Source organism: Cygnus atratus, chromosome 16, assembly GCF_013377495.2.
Source record: "Cygnus atratus isolate AKBS03 ecotype Queensland, Australia chromosome 16, CAtr_DNAZoo_HiC_assembly, whole genome shotgun sequence".
Lineage (NCBI taxonomy): Eukaryota > Metazoa > Chordata > Aves > Anseriformes > Anatidae > Cygnus > Cygnus atratus.
In genome coordinates this window covers 15,157,836-15,172,769 of record NC_066377.1, presented here as the reverse complement: position 1 = coordinate 15,172,769, position 14,934 = coordinate 15,157,836, and the positions used below count along the sequence as shown (strand labels likewise).

The following is a 14,934-nucleotide window of genomic DNA, read 5'->3' as shown; positions in this document are numbered from 1 at the left end:
TCAGCAGGGCTTTTGGTGGTCAAATCTCTTGCCAACAGGATGTGTAGCACAGGGGAAGGATGAGAGGTAAACTTCTATTTATAGAATTAGTAGCTAGTCACAGAGCCATTCTACCAACTTAGGTTGGCAAGACTGTTGGGAGTGCTGAGCTTGGTCCAGCAGGGTCTCATCTCAGAGAAGAACAGCAGAGAAACAAAGCAGCTTGTCACTTCTAGAAGTGCAGAAGCCAGTTCCCCAATAGCTATTCTTGTTCCATCTGCACATTGAGTGAAACAGCTGGACCTGCCCATGCTGAAACTGCAAGTGGAAAGTAATGCCTTGTAGCTGGAATCTGATGCTGTCAACTCGAGGAAAGACAAGAATTTCTGTTCAGTATCCAGAGTTGCAGAGTATACCCCAGATTCCTCACCTCGGGAAAATGACATCTTTGTTGAGCAGTTGTGGTGCATACACTGGGGAGGCTGAGGTCACCAGGTATGCTGCTGTTTCCAGCTAACATCATAGGAGAGATTTGCCCCTGGTAGGTTTTTGAGTTGCCATCTCCCCAAGATGGTCATTATCAGCTGTTTTCACAAATACTAGGAGCTTACAGCACAGTGTGCGAGATGGGAGTGGAAGGGAAAGTAGCTTGGGATCCCAGGAGCAGTGCAGCTGCTACTCACACTCTGCAACTAATTGGCTTCTTACCTGTATTCATCCCTTTCCTTGTCTCATGTTGTTTCCAGTCCCTTATGTGCAGCTCAGCCACCTAAGCACTGAGTCAGGTACCTTCAACTGTGCATCTGCCTCGGCCCAAGTCTGTGTACTGAGTTGAATGATTCTTCGGGTGCATTGCTCTGTCTCAGCATGTCCTGCTGCTATGGGCTAGGCTGATCCATTGTACAATGTGTATGCTATGGTTTTTCACCTTTCATTTGTATTTTGTTGATTGTTGCATGATTTCAGCTCTGTGGTTGTCTAGAATGATGAGACTGACTTTCAAAAGGTCACTTGTACAACAGCTGCCTTGGTTTGCACAGACACTCACCGTGACTGCACTTGCAAATGATCAGTTACATTTTCTGGCATTTGCTCACCTTGGACCTTTTGAAATTGGGCCTTAAACATCTTGCTTTAGACATGCAAAGACTTAATTTTGGCAGTGAAGAGTTTTCTTCCTGAGGGGATAGCTCATTCTGTGCTTACTCAGCAACACATATTTGAGTGCCGTGATACTTGCTCTGAGCCTAAGAACTTCCTCCTTTTTTAAGACTTACTCTTGTTTCTCTCTTGCAGTGCCAGCAGCTAGTATGACCAGGCTGATCCGCTCGCGTACTCACTCCTCTTCTAGTGTGGGCTCCGGGGAGAGCATCCGCAGCCGGTCTCATACTAGCAACCATGGTGAAGGCAGTGCTGGAACCCCAGAAGGAATTGATCTCCAGGATGCACCTCAAACCATGGAAGTATCCTGTTAAGCAGGAGCCCCTCTTCTCAATTCAGACATCTCCACTCGCCCCCACTGAACCCACTCAGAATCTAGCATTTCATCCAACATGGCATTAACTGTTCTCTCTAACTTGTGCATGCCCATCTGAGCTGCTACCTCCTTGGTAGTCTGTAGTTGGCATTACTTTGGTCCTTTCTGTATGCCCTGGGCATCAGAGCCCCTTTAAAACTCATTAACATTCCGCAGTCTTAGTAAGTCAGGTTACTGTACATGCTGATACCATCTCCTGTGTGTGCTGTATATCAATCCAGATGACAGCCATTGTCTTCCCTGTTCATTTAAATATAATTTTTGTGGCTTTGTGAGGTTTAGAATTGCTTTCTAGTTGTGCTTCTGCTAAAGGACCCTTGCGGTGCAGTTGGAATGGCATCTGTGGGACATGGGAAAGCAAGACCATGATGATGTGAAGCTCCAGGCACTGGAGGCGGGTGGAACTCCTTGGCAGAGTTGTGCCTGGAGCGCAGAACCCACCAGGAGGTCTTTGTGTTCCCAGGACTCTTGGCATGCCAAGGAGCTGTGGGGAAGATGAACGAATGGTCGGAAATACTGTCTTGGTCTCATCTCTGTATGTGTGTTAAGGAGCGTAGTGATTTCTTACTTGAGCCTCCTGAAAGGGCAAAGCAGTTAACAAGTAAATGTACACTAACCGAGGTGCACTATTCAACAGAGTACAAGGGATTAAACTATAGCAGCTGTGGCTGCCAGACTGCCTCTGCTGACCCACCTGCCTCTCCTGCGGAGGGGCCAAATGCAGTTAGCACGTAGTCGCTATTCTACCCTGGCACAGGTGAATCTTTAACATCAAACAGGCTGTGAAATGGGCACCAGTGCCCCTTGCCATATGGAGATCCCAAAATCTCCTGCACTGCCAGCTCTGCTTCCTGCTGCTGTCATCCCCAGGCAGCGTGTCTGCATGGGATCTTAAGTGAGGCTCAAGAAGCACCAGTGAATGTAAATGACTGCTGTCAGCCACACATTTGTGTGACTCAGGCCAGCAGTTGAGCAATGAATGCCTGTGTGCAGGTACTGTTTATTCTCTTCGTGGAATTCACAATTTTTCTGCCTTTTTGCATCTGGCTGGGTCACAGAGGGCAGGAGGCAAATGCCCGCTGCGTGCCAGGGTCTAGCTGTTAATGGGAGAAAAGGGATGACTGGTCAGGCTACTACAGGTCTCGAGACGAGCAAAACATCCTTTCTTAACAGCTGAGCAGTCCTGACTCAATGGGAGCCAGCTCCTCCAAGGGTCACACTCATGTTCTGCTCCATTTCAGGTAGGGAATGGGACTGGGAGGCTCTGCCTGAGGGGGACTTTGTACCAGTTATTAAATAAAGCTATAACTGAGTTTCATTGTTACCCTGTGTGCTTGTGTTGTTTCTCTTGGCCTGACCTAGCACTGCAGCCAGTTTTGTCAGTTGCAGTGTTTCGTCCTGTGAGAGGCCCCATGGAAGGGGCAGCATTGGCCCCTCTTCCAAGAGATTTCCTAGGGGCTGGGCAGGAGCAGGGTGGCACAGCATCCCCTGCAAGAGGCTGTCCGAAGGCATCAGATAACTGGCTTCTGCCAAAACGCAGAAAGAAGCTTCCAGCTTTGACAGAGTGAAACTAAACAAAAGGTTTGCTACAAAGCAGACACGCCGCCAAGCATTGCCTCTGAACAAAGGCAGCAAGTCCTACGAGCTGTCTTCCCTGGTGAACAGCGCTCTGCACCTGTGTGATTTACTGGTATAACACAAAGTTAACCTGTAATACCTCTGGCAAGGAAGGAAAGTGCTTTGGAAAGCACTGTAAGATCTGTTTACTCTTTAGCCTGCATGCATGTCCAGCCAGGTGCAGATGGAGCAGTGCTGAGCAACTGGTCGTTTAACATAACCGTTTATCTTCTTTTCAGATCCAGATTTTGCTCTTAAGTCTCAGAAGTCTGTCATCATGCACTCACAGAAAGCTGTCTGGGCTTCAAGAGTGCTTACATGCTGGTCACAGCTTAGTCCTGGTCCTGCTGTCATGTCCACAGGGTGGACTCCTGCAGCTTCGTGCTTTGGACTTTCTGCAGGCCTTTGGGAACTCTGTCACTGCAGGAAGTGAGACAAAGTGTCTTCCAGAATTGCAAACTGATTGAAAGGTTTGCAGCCGATTGAAACAGGAAAAAACGGCCAATTGCAGTAAAGTAAGTTCAAGTCTACTGAAGACAGGAGAATATGAAAGAGGTCAGTCCCTCAGATACCACATGAAATTCATCACTGCTAAATGCAAGTGCTGAATGCAAAGCAACGTGTTCAGAAAAGATGCGCGTGCAGCAGGGTTTTATTCCAGCTGACTACACCGAGAAGTAGCTGTGCAGACAAGTGATTCTTCCCCAAGTTCCCTTATGAAAATACAGAGACAGACCAAAAGAAAGGCAAACACAATATTAAAATGACAATGAAATCAGTTAGAGGAAATAATACCGCAGCAGGGGTTGATGTGTGCTCACCAAGCGTGTTTATGATGTGCATTTCAGCAGGAGTCCTTACAGCTACAGGCTCCCATGGACCAAGGACCAGGGAGAGCAAACATGAGATTTTACCAGTTTGAAAGAGGGCTGATTAAGAAAGAAGTTTGTTGCCATGGTGGTTCAAAGGCATAAGCGAGGCAAGATTTGTAGTGAGGCTTCTCATATGGAGAAAGTAAATTATTTTCACAGAAGCAAGTGCTTTTTTGATAAAAATAGAAGCATCAAAGCAAAACACAAACTGGGAACAACTATTCCCAGTTAAATAAAAGACAGGATGTTTCTTTAGGTGACAAAAGCAAGGCCAACCAAATCCAGGAGCAAAGCTTGAGCTAAGGACATGCTTCCCCTGGGCCAGGATCCCAAATCACACTGGTGCTTGGCCCAGGTGGAGGGACATATCTGCGCAGTTCCACACCCTGTGGCACTCACAGCTCAAGCTCCCAAGCTGCGGTATTAAAAGCATGCATCGTTTTCTTCAGCAGCACGGGGTCGTTCTCACTGAGCTCAGCGCAGCTGCAGGTTTCTCAGGGGTCAGCAATGGAAATATTTCTTACTGCCTTGGGCTGAGGTTTCTGATGGGCTGCTGCGGGGTGCAACACCTTGTGCTGGCGGCTGCTGTGCATTACTCACAAAACCACCGTCCTTGTGGCTTCACTCCTGCAAGCACGGCCCTGTGGCCCCAGCGGGAGCTGTGGGCAGCCATGCTCACAGCTGGGACATGCTCACTGCTGAAAGGCAGTGGCCTTGAATTCTCCTCCACAGGGCCAGTTGATGCTGCAGCGAGTAGCAGCCGAAAAGTGTGGTTTGGGGGGGCTCAGATTTGACCAGGATTTTTCCTTACTTTTAAGCCTGGAGGGTGCTGCAGCCCCAGGACGACAGCTGGGAATGGCCATTGGGCCTGGAGGCTTTCAAAACAGAGCCACAGCCAGGGTGGTGTCACTGGTGATGGAGGAGGAAGTTGGACTGGGGACCTCAGTGTCTCCTTCCCACCACCTCATCTGTTACTTGATTTTAACCTGCAGAGACGGCTGGGGTGGCTTGCCTTCTGTTGAACCTTTCCCTGCTGCTGGATCCGAGACACTGAAGCCATCCCGTCACTGCTGCTCCTGCACAGACGTGACAGGAGAGGGGCTGGGTCCTGGCACATCATGAGTCTGGAGAAACCCCTGGGTTATTCTTTTTTCCTCCTTCCACCCACTCGGTCACAAGAATTAGCATGGCCAAATGCTTCCACAGCAGTAAGACAAAGGCCCCTTGCCCACACTGGTGTTTGAGTCTGGGGGCCCCATTTTATTCACTACCACTAATTCAGGAAGATGCTAGGCAGTGCAGAGCAGGGCTTGAGGAGCTGAGCCACATTTGGGAAGGTTGGTGGGCACACCAGTGATGCTTTGCTGCCACTTCCAGGAGCAAACGAACCTTTGCTCAGCCCCACATATTTCTGCAAGCTGTTTGCTGCAGCCAGCACTGACCAAACCCAGAGCAGGGGCGTCCCAAACCCCAAGAGCAGTGTGAGGCCACATACATGGGTGTCTGCTTTAGTAATGTGCTGTTCTTTTCCGTGTGCACTTCACACCAACACAGTGGTTTACGACTGACCAGAAACATGAATAGCAGCAGGATGTTCAGCCACAGCGGCACAACCAGGGCAGTGGGGTTGGGGGGGGAGGGGGGACACGGGGATGGGGAGGCGCAGCAGGGCCATGAGTGGCAGCACGGCACTTCCCAGCCTGGGGTGAGCTCAGCAAAGCTGCACGAGCAACCCCTGAATCCTCTCCTTGGGGGAAATGGGGTTACTCCCCTCGTCTGGACCTAGCCAAAAAGGTGTGGAGGTGTGGGGCCATCAGTGTGGCTGCAGCACCTGGATGCGGGGTCCCTCAGCCTTGCTGTGCTCACAGGCCTTGTGGTGCCTGCTGGTGCTACAAGGGGAAGCGAGGCAGGGTGAAGGGCACCACGGGGCTGGGCTGCCCTCACTGTCCCTTGGGATGATCCACCCATCCATGTGCATGGAGGGAAGCAGTGTGCCAGGAGCCCTCTGCTCTGCCCAGCGACTGGAGCTCCTGCTGCCTAGTGCCAGTGTCCCTCCCTCCTGTGAAATCACAGGCCTTAGAAAACTGAGCACTTCTACCTCCCTGCCCCAAGCCACACTCCTGTGGCAGAGTATGGGGATCAAACATTGTCATTCATCAAACAGCCCATCTTTTCGTTGCAAATATCCCTGCCCTCTCGACCCAAAAAAGATGCAATTTGAGAAGACAAATTCAGCCCCAAATCCCCCATACAATGGGGCTGGTTGGTATCGGGGTGCTCTGGCAGGATGTAACCCCAAGCAGGTGCTTGCTCTCAAGGCGAGTTGCTTTCAATGATGGTGGTTGTGTTCAAGGCAGCTGTGCAAGTGCTGGATCATCTCTTGGTCATCGTGTGGGAGCCAGGCTGTGAGTTTGGCTCCAGCCATGTCCACGCTGCATGTTTGTGCCCAGAGACTGCAGCTGGACAAGGTCTCATCGTGTCTTCCCCAGGCATTTGCGTTTGTGACCACCCTCCAGCACCAAGTGCCTTGTCTCAAGGTCCAGACAAAAAAAGTAATTTTTGGCGAATCGCTGCTGACCTCTCTGCTCCAGCCACATAAGAGCTGGCCCAGCAGAGCCAGAGCCATTTGGGTAGACAAAGAACCACATTGGTGCCACAGCTCCTGGAGCACCACACATGGCCAAGCTGCAGCCCTGGGGGGGGGGGGGGGGGGGGGGGGGGGGTCCTCTGGCCCAAAACCTCTGCTGCTTCCTGGGGTGCAGCTGGGGCCATGTCCCCCGGCCACCAGGTAGGGGATGGCTGATCCACCCAGGGCCGCAGCTCCCAGTGCAGCTTTGGCTGCAGTGGCTGTCCCCACACACCTGGTGGTGAAGGAGAACCTGGTGCCACCCAGGGCAATGTCTACAGTGTCCCCAGGCAGCTGCCTGAAACTGCACCTGAGGCTTTTCTCACCCCGTACCGAGGCCTCCCTGCGGGCAGTGCTGAGCAGACTGTTGGCTGAGTGAAAAACAGAAACCTCTGCCATGGTGCGCATGCGTCACAGGAAACACCAGCAGCCTGCTGGTGCCCAGGCAGCGCTCAGCCCCATCACCACGCACCCCGAGCAGGCAGCACAGCCAAGAGCAGCCCAGCCTCTGGCTCCAGCACAGGAAAATACCCAAACCTAGAGCAGAAGAACAAGGAGGCAGCAAACGGGACCTTCCTTGAATGAGGGAGCCCCACCACTGCAGGAGGATCCCCCCGTGGAGCCTCGGTGCCTTGGGAACCATGCTGGAGGCACCACCCAGCACAGCAGAGCCCAGCCGATGACTGCCCAGCCCTGATGAGTCTGGTGCGATGGTGACAGCAGCAAGCAGCAGGTAGGTGAGGGCAGCAGCGAAGCCAGGAGGCTCAGTCCATGGGTCTGGGTCATGCACAGCTTTGACTGTGCCTCACCGGGGCATGGAGCTGAAATGTACTGCTGCAGATAGAGGGGACGCTCGTAGCCCCCAGGCACTATATGAGGACTGGCACCTTAGGGCATTGGGATGGGCACCCCACATCCTGTGGGATTCTGGGACAGGGAAGGATGGCTGTGCTGAGCGGGTGAGCACAGCCCCACATGGTTCTGTGGCAGCCTGAGGATGGGGGCTTTCTGGTCCCCACACAGCGTGTATGCCTTGTCCCCAGGAGGGCCCCCAGCCCACCCAGCTGCAGCTGTGGGGCCCCATATGCTATCCCGTGGGCAGGCAGTTTCCTCGAAGGGTTCCCCTGGGAGCTCAGCCCCAGCCCAAAGCTCCATGGTGCCGATGCACTCTGTGGCGCTGCCTGGCCCCAGGGTGTGTGGCCATACCCCTCAGACCCTGATCCTGACACAGCTGTGCCATGGGGCACATGGCTGCAGGCGGCCCGGTCCCTCTGCCCACAGGTGCTGCCAGGGCCAGCCCAACCCTCTCCTTCCCTTGCAGCCAGTTGTGGCCACAGGTGGTAGCTGGGGACAAGTGCTGACCCTACAGGTGTAGCAAAGGATGGGGAGCCTGCCCAGCCGGGAGAAGCAACTCAGCATCCCAATGGCAGCTGCCATCCCCACACCATCTCCGCTGCCCACGCAGGCAGGTGAGTGCTCAGCAGCCACCAGCATACCCTGGCGGGCACAGTCCTCCCAAGCACTGAGCCCCGTGTTGTTCCCCACAGCCCCGAACAGCTTCCTGGCACTGGCTCTGTGCGACTTCCCCTCTGGCACAGATGTGCCCACTGTCCTGAGGATGGGAGAGCAGCTCCACATCCTCGCCAAGTAAGTCCCCACAGTGAGAGGGCACAGCTGGCCAGCGGTGCCAGCACCCATCCCTGTGGCCATGGGGAGCCCCTTTCCTGCACCCAGCAGCCACAGGACATTGTGTCCCCTTCCCTGCAGGGATGGGGAGTGGTGGTTGGTGGCATCCAAGGTGTCTGGCAAGGAGTGCCTCATCCCCAGCAGCTGCGTGGCCAAGGTGTGGCACAGGTAGGTGCTATCCCAGGATGGCGCCCGGCAGACACAGCTCCATGGAAGAGCTGAGGGCCCATGGGGTACAGCCAGGCCTCTCAAGCACCCAGCCCCACTGGTGTCCAGGTTCATTCTCTGGCACTGCAGCTGTGGCCAGGAAATGCCTGCCACCACTCAGCCTGTGCTGCCATGGTACGGCAGAGTCCCCCCCCACCCCGGGATGGCTCCTGGGGGGGGAGGGGGGGGCAGGGGGAGGGGGCTGCAGTGTCCCATAGGCATTGGGGCACCCAAGGGATGGCTCTGCCATCTCCACCTCAGTGCTACAGGGTGATGGTGGGAGCAGGGCTCCAGGCAGGGCCAGAGGAGGGGTGCTTTGTTGCTGCTTTCCCACTTCAGAGGAGGAGGGATTGTCCCTGAGGCCAAACCCCAGCCACTGTGCCGGGGCCTGAAGTTCCATTGCTGACACACAGCATGGGGCAGAGCTTGGTGATGTGGCAAGGCGTGCAGGGTGTCCCAGCCCTGCATCCCCATGCCTCAGGCCGCACAAGATTGAGGCCAGATGCTGCATCCTGCAGCCCACAGGCTTTGCTGTGGGACCACCCCACCTGTCCCCATCCCCAGGGCATGAGGTGCTGCCACCCTGCTCAGGCAGCCCCATCGGCAGAGCTCTGCCAACACCCACTGCCCATCCAGGTGGCTGTACGAGGGCATCAGCCGGGAGAAGGCAGAGGAATTGCTGCTCCAACCTGGCAACCACCATGGGTCCTTCCTGATCCGGCAGAGCCAGACCAGGAAAGGTGAGTGCACAGACCCACAGTGTGTGCTGAAGAGCGAGGGAGGGGTGTTCAGGACAAACAGCCCCAGGCAAAGAGGGACTTTGACCAGACAGAAGGGACAGGCAGTGCTGCTGGGCTGGGGCAGGGTGGCAGTGGTGACAGCTCCATCGCTTGCAGGACAAAGCTGATCCCCGAGACTCCCCCAGAGCCTGTGCACAGTGCTGTCAAGTCCTGATATCGCCTGCCCCCGCCCCGCCCAAGCCCCCTCTCCCCTCCCCTCCCCCCCCCCCCCCCCGTGCACTTCAAGCATTTCATGGCCCCTCTACTCCAGGGTGCTGAGGGCACAAGCAGAGCCCTGTGCTGTGGGGCTGCTCCTCCATTGCACCTGGTGGCAATGGCAGGCCCCGCATGGTGGTTTCCTGGTGCTGCTGCTGTTCTCTGCTTCATGTTGAGCCTCTTCCTCCACCAAAGGGCCCCGAAAGAATCAACAAACAGGCTTCCTGCAGCATTTGGTTAAGCAAAAATGTGCAAAGGCTCGTCCTCAAAGACGAAACAGGGGCCCAATTTCCCCTCCCACAAGGGAACTCCACTGAGTGCCTAGCCCTGGTGCAGGGTCAAGTCTCAGGGCAGAGCTCAGCTCAGCCCTTCTCCCAGCAGCTTTATGCTCCCTCCTTGCAGCAGCACCACCACCATCCTGGTGCCATGGCAGCTTTCGGGGGACACTGCTTGGGCCACATCCTGGAACTCTCCTGTCTCCAGGGTGGGGTGCTTGTGGTGTGGGGCTGGCACCCCGTGGTAGCTGCATGGGCCCATGAGGTGCTCCCGGCCACCCCAGTTGGGTGGCAAAAATTGAGGCTGCTCCAGCCCAGGGCTGAGTGGGGTCCTGCCCTGTGGCACCCCAGCCCTGCACCCTTGCAGGCTGCTACTCTCTGTCGGTGCGGCGCACTGAGCTCACGTCATGGGACTCGGTCACACACTACCGCATCCACCGCCTGGAAAACGGCTGGCTCTACATCTCTCCGCGGCTCACCTTTTCCAACCTGCATGACCTCGTGGACCACTACACAGGTAAGAGCCGCCAGTCCCCGGGCCAGATGTCACCTACCAGGGCCCTGCGGGGAAGCAGGTGGGCAGTGGCTGGTCCAGCACCTGCCTGTGCGGCTGATGTGCAAGAATGTGAGCACTGCACTGATGCCACTGGCCCCTGCCCAGAGTGTGGGGAGGGTCTGTGCTGTGCCCTCAGGCAGCCCTGCTCCATGGAGAGTGCGAGGGCAGCCCCGGCCCTGGCCCAGCCCACCATGGTGAAGAAGCCGTCACTCAACTGGGACAAGATCGACAGGTAAGGTTGGCTACCAAGGTTGTGGGTTTCCCCTGTGGGGCTGGCACAGCGTGCTGATGGCCCCATCTCCCCCCTGCAGTTCTGTCCTGTTGTCAGAGGCTGTGCCACCACCGGAGGAAGAGGAGGATGACTCCCCCATCAGCCTGGGCCTTCGGGAAGCCATCAGCTCCTACCTCCTCCTGACAGATGAGGAGGTACCAGAGATGGGCACTGCAGGGAAAGGGGTGAAGAACAGCTGAGGGCAGGACCCCGCTCAGCTGCAGCCCCAGGATGGGCACCCGGGCCTGGTTGCAGCCTTCACCTGCCTCAGCTGCTGTCATTCACCACAGCTGCATGCCCAGGGGCTGTGCTCTTGGGGAGTGAGGCCCCCCTCCAGCACTGATGCCCAGGCACCTCAGGACATGGCAAGGCTTCCATCCCAGCCCTGGGTTTCCTCGCTGTGGTCTGCTGAGCCCCCAGGCATCACCCCAGGCCTCTGCCTTCTGCTCCCATGGGACACTTCCCCGACTGCTCCACAGAGAGGGCCTGCACCTGGCTGGGCCGCAGCTGTGCTCACCGACAGCAACACAACTCAGGCAGGGGCACAAACCAACCTAATCAGGCCCCTCACTTCACGTACAGATTATCATTTTTTGGGTGATGGTGTCGTCTGTGCAGCACAGGGCCTGGGAGCCCCCCCCTTTTTATCACTCCCTTCAGCATGATGAGGAACAGACACTGCCCCAGAGCAGAAGCAGCCAGGAGGAAACCACCCCACTTTCATCACAAGAAGCTGCTTTTTAAACCTTCAAACTGTCCATTAACCAGGATCCTGCGGGCCACACAGCAATAACTTTCTAATATCTTAATGAAAGAGCACTTCATTAACAGGTGAGAGCTGGTAACTAAATCATGAGCTGACAGCTGTAGCAGCAGTGCCGCTTTCCATCGACTGTATCTGTGGGGGCTTTGCCTGTGCTGTTGGCCCTGGCCTAGATGGTTCCTGCAACACTGCTCAGGGTACATTAATCAGGCCTAGAGGTTTAAAAATGTTTATTTTAATTGATGTTCTGGGAGGTAGGGGGAGAAATTGATCCAACAAAAGGACTAGATGAGAGAAGAGTCAAAATGCAAACACTGTTGTCAAACGCTGATCTTAGCTACAACCCTTTCAGCCAGATGAAGCAGGCTGTGACCTCATTAAAAGCAGTATAAATGCATCAAAACAGAAAGACAACTGAGCCCTCATTTTCAGCAGCCCCTTATCAGCAAAGAAAGGTTTGGGGAAAGCGCCTGAAGCTTCCTCTGTGGTGAGAATTGATGTAGAAGCAATTTCGCTGCCTAGTAACCTTCTTTCCTTCCTTCTTTGAGCTCTCAGAGGTCGCTGCAGCAAGACCCCAGCTATTGACACATTTCCTACCTTTTACACACTCAAATCATCACTTAATTTTTCACATCTGATTACTTTGCTCTTGCACATCCAGTGCAAATTTTACCTTTCCTGCTCTTAAGCAGCCTGTAACTTTACATGCTTGCTCAGCCTGGGCCCAGGTGCCGCCTGAGGGCAGAGGCTGCCCCCCTCCTGGCCCCCAGTGGGGTTTATTCCTTGGCCGCCGGTCTGACCCACAGGCAGCCAAGGCTGCTGCTGACACTGGAGGAAGCTGCAGTTAAGCAGCTGCCTCTCTGCTATTTGCATTCTAGTGACTTTGTAAAAATGAAAGACACCTGGCTCCAACGCCTATTTAAGTCCTTCCCAAGCCCATCTGCCTCAGAGCCTTGCTTCCTTCCAGCCCCATGGCAATTCTGCTCCCAACCCTAGCAGCTCCTGGTCCTGCAAACACTTCTCTCCTGCTGGGAAGCATAGGCACAAACCCCAGCACTGAGCAGTGTCGTGGCCAAGGCTTCTGCTTCATGGTGGGATCCCAACCCCGCTCCCTGCAGCACAGCACTGCAAGGGACAGACCCAAGGGCGCATGGGCAGCAGTAGCCCTGCCAGCTGCCTCAGGCTGCCAAGACAGGCCAGGGGGAAGGGGGCCTGCTGCTGCAGGCTGTCCTCAGCACCCAAGGTGCTCCAACTGCTCAGTGAGTGGCTAGGCAGCTGATGCTCCCCTGTGTCGGGGGCATGCTGAGCCTGCAGAGATGTGGCTGTTTTGGCCAGATTAGCCGTATGGCGGACAGCACTGACCTCTTCTGAAAGTTGAAATTATGAGTGCTTAGCGACATGCAGACTGCAGCCTCTCACTGAGCCTATGCTCTGCTCCTCCCGATCCACCACAAAAAAAATTTCACAGAATCATTAGGTTGGAGAAGACTTCCAAGATCAACTGGTCCAACCATCCCCCTACCACCACTCTCACCCCCTAAACCATGTCTCTAAGCACCAGGTCCAACCTTTCCTTAAACACCCCCAGGGACAGTGACTCCACCACCTGGGCAACCTGTCCCAATGCCTGACTGCTCTTTCTGAGAAGAAATGTCTCCTCATTTCCAACCTAAACCTCCCTGGCGCAACTTGAGGCCATTCCCTCTAGTCTTATCACTAGTTACCTGCGAGAAGAGGCCAACCCCCAGCTCCCCACACCTTCCTTTCTGGTAGCTGTAGAGAGCAAGGAGGTCTGCCCTGAGCCTCCTCTTCTCCAGACCAAACACCCCCCATTCCCTCAGCCGCTCCTCACAGGATTTGTGCTCCAGGCCCTTCACCAGCTTCGTAGCCCTTCTCTGGACACGCTCCAGGGCCTCGATGTCCTTCTTGTACTGAGGGGCCCAAAACCAAACACAGCGAGGTGCAGCCTCACCAGATCAGAGTACAGGGGGATAATTGCCTCCCTGGCCCTGCTGGCTGCATTGTTCCTGATACAAGCCAGGATGCTGTTGGCCTTGTTGGCCACCTGGGCACACTGCTGGCTCATGTTGAGGCGAGCATCAATCAGCACCCCCAGATCCTTTTACTCTGCACCGCTTTTGAGCCACTCTGCCCCAAGCCTGTAGCATTGCATGGGGTTGTTGTGGCCAAAGTGCAGAAATTGGCACTTAGCCATGTTGAATCTCATCCCATTGGCCTCTGCCCATCAACCCATCCTGTCCAGCTCCCTCTAAGCATGTCGTCCTCTTTCTGCAGAACCATGGCCACCAAGCCTGTGCTGAGATGAAAGGGACTTCTGAAGGTATTTGAATGAGCTGCACAATAATCAAAGTATCTCCTTTTGGGCCCCTGTTCAGAGGACATAGCTATGTCTGCAGCCTAGATTCAGCGTGGCTCTCAACAGCCAATACTCTTGCCACTCTAAGGCATAGAAAAGCAGCACTTTGGGAGCAGGTTCTGTTCCAATGACCCTTGTAACAGCACACATACTCAATCCACCTAACAACCAACTGCTCGGAAGCCTTCAGCAGTACGTACAACCCTGCCTCCACCCCAGAGGCCAGCATACCCAGGTCCCTAAGCATGGAAAACAGGCACCCACACTGTCCTTAAACATGGCATATTTTTAATACTGACAGGCATTGTTCAGCCATTACCGATGCAAAAACTCTATACCCCCCCCTTACTTTTTATTATTATTTTTTTAAATCTAGTTTTCAGAAGCTCTGCTACTATTACCCAAGCATTCATTATTTGGAAGACTTCCTCTTAGGTTTGCAGTTTTGCTGTCTGCATGTATGGTCTAATGAGGAAAAAATGTATTGTTTTCTGAGGTTTTGATTACTTATTTGAACAATACTTTATTGTGGGGAGAAGAGTGCAGAGCTCTAGGTATTGTCTTCACAAGAGTGAAGATCTGTTGAAACGACAGTGCTGCAGCAGCAATGCCGCTCCTGCATCAAATCACAAAATCACAAAGACAAAAAAAGTGAATGAGATTCCAAGGTCTGGATGTCAATCAATGGTATATCATTATAATTAGAATAGCTGATAACATGGACAAGTAACAGTGAGAATATTCAAATGTTTGTGTATAAAATTTCTTAGACTGACAAAGCCTTAAGGTGAATCTACCCATGTGTAGGCTGATGATTTGGCAACTGTCTCCTGACATGACAGTCTACCTCCAAGAGAACCCTAACACCAAGCAAGTAAAATATAAAGCAGCTCACAGCAGAGGGCGCACATTCCCAGAAACATAGCCTGCCACTGCACACATTTTAGCACATTATTTCACACTGCTGCTCACTTAAACATCATAGCCAAGTTTTCTAAATGTGAGCAGATTTCATTCAACCATGAAACACACGCCTGGGTCTGCCATCAGTGGCCAGTTTCTCTGGGCTTCACAAGCCAGGCTCCAGCAGAACAGTACCTGCTGGCTTTACAATCTTGGAGCTCTATTGGAAGCTTGTTTCAAGAATGAAGTTATGCAGACTGGCTCGTTAGG

At 54.0% G+C, this 14,934-nt stretch overlaps 2 protein-coding genes across 2 annotated transcripts in view; both read left to right on the top strand.

Moving 5' to 3' along the window:
* Positions 1-2,840, top strand: part of NDRG3 (NDRG family member 3) — a 61,051-nt gene extending 58,211 nt beyond the window's left edge. The window contains exon 16 of the mRNA XM_035548238.2: positions 1,276-2,840. Coding sequence (XP_035404131.1) covers positions 1,276-1,454 — 179 coding nt within the window. The 3' untranslated portion in view covers positions 1,455-2,840. The remainder of the gene's footprint in view (positions 1-1,275) is intronic.
* Positions 2,841-8,012: 5,172 nt separating this feature from the next.
* Positions 8,013-10,821, top strand: SLA2 (Src like adaptor 2). Its single transcript, XM_035548240.1, has 7 exons — positions 8,013-8,100; positions 8,179-8,278; positions 8,399-8,485; positions 9,161-9,264; positions 10,162-10,311; positions 10,456-10,582; positions 10,662-10,821. The coding sequence occupies exons 1-7, from the start codon at positions 8,013-8,015 to the stop codon at positions 10,819-10,821; spliced, it is 816 nt and encodes a 271-aa protein (XP_035404133.1).
* Positions 10,822-14,934: the final 4,113 nt, after the last annotated feature.

What these genes read in the sequence shown, in the direction of transcription:
- SLA2 (XM_035548240.1), top strand. Translation starts at nt 8,013, where the DNA reads ATGGGGAGCCTGCCCAGCCGGGAGAAGCAACTCAGCATCCCAATGGCA. An exon ending in CCTCGTGGACCACTACACAG is followed by an intron (nt 10,312 to 10,455) that starts GTAAGAGCCGCC and finishes GCCCCTGCCCAG; the next exon opens with AGTGTGGGGAGGGTCTGTGC. An exon ending in AACTGGGACAAGATCGACAG is followed by an intron (nt 10,583 to 10,661) that starts GTAAGGTTGGCT and finishes TCCCCCCTGCAG; the next exon opens with TTCTGTCCTGTTGTCAGAGG.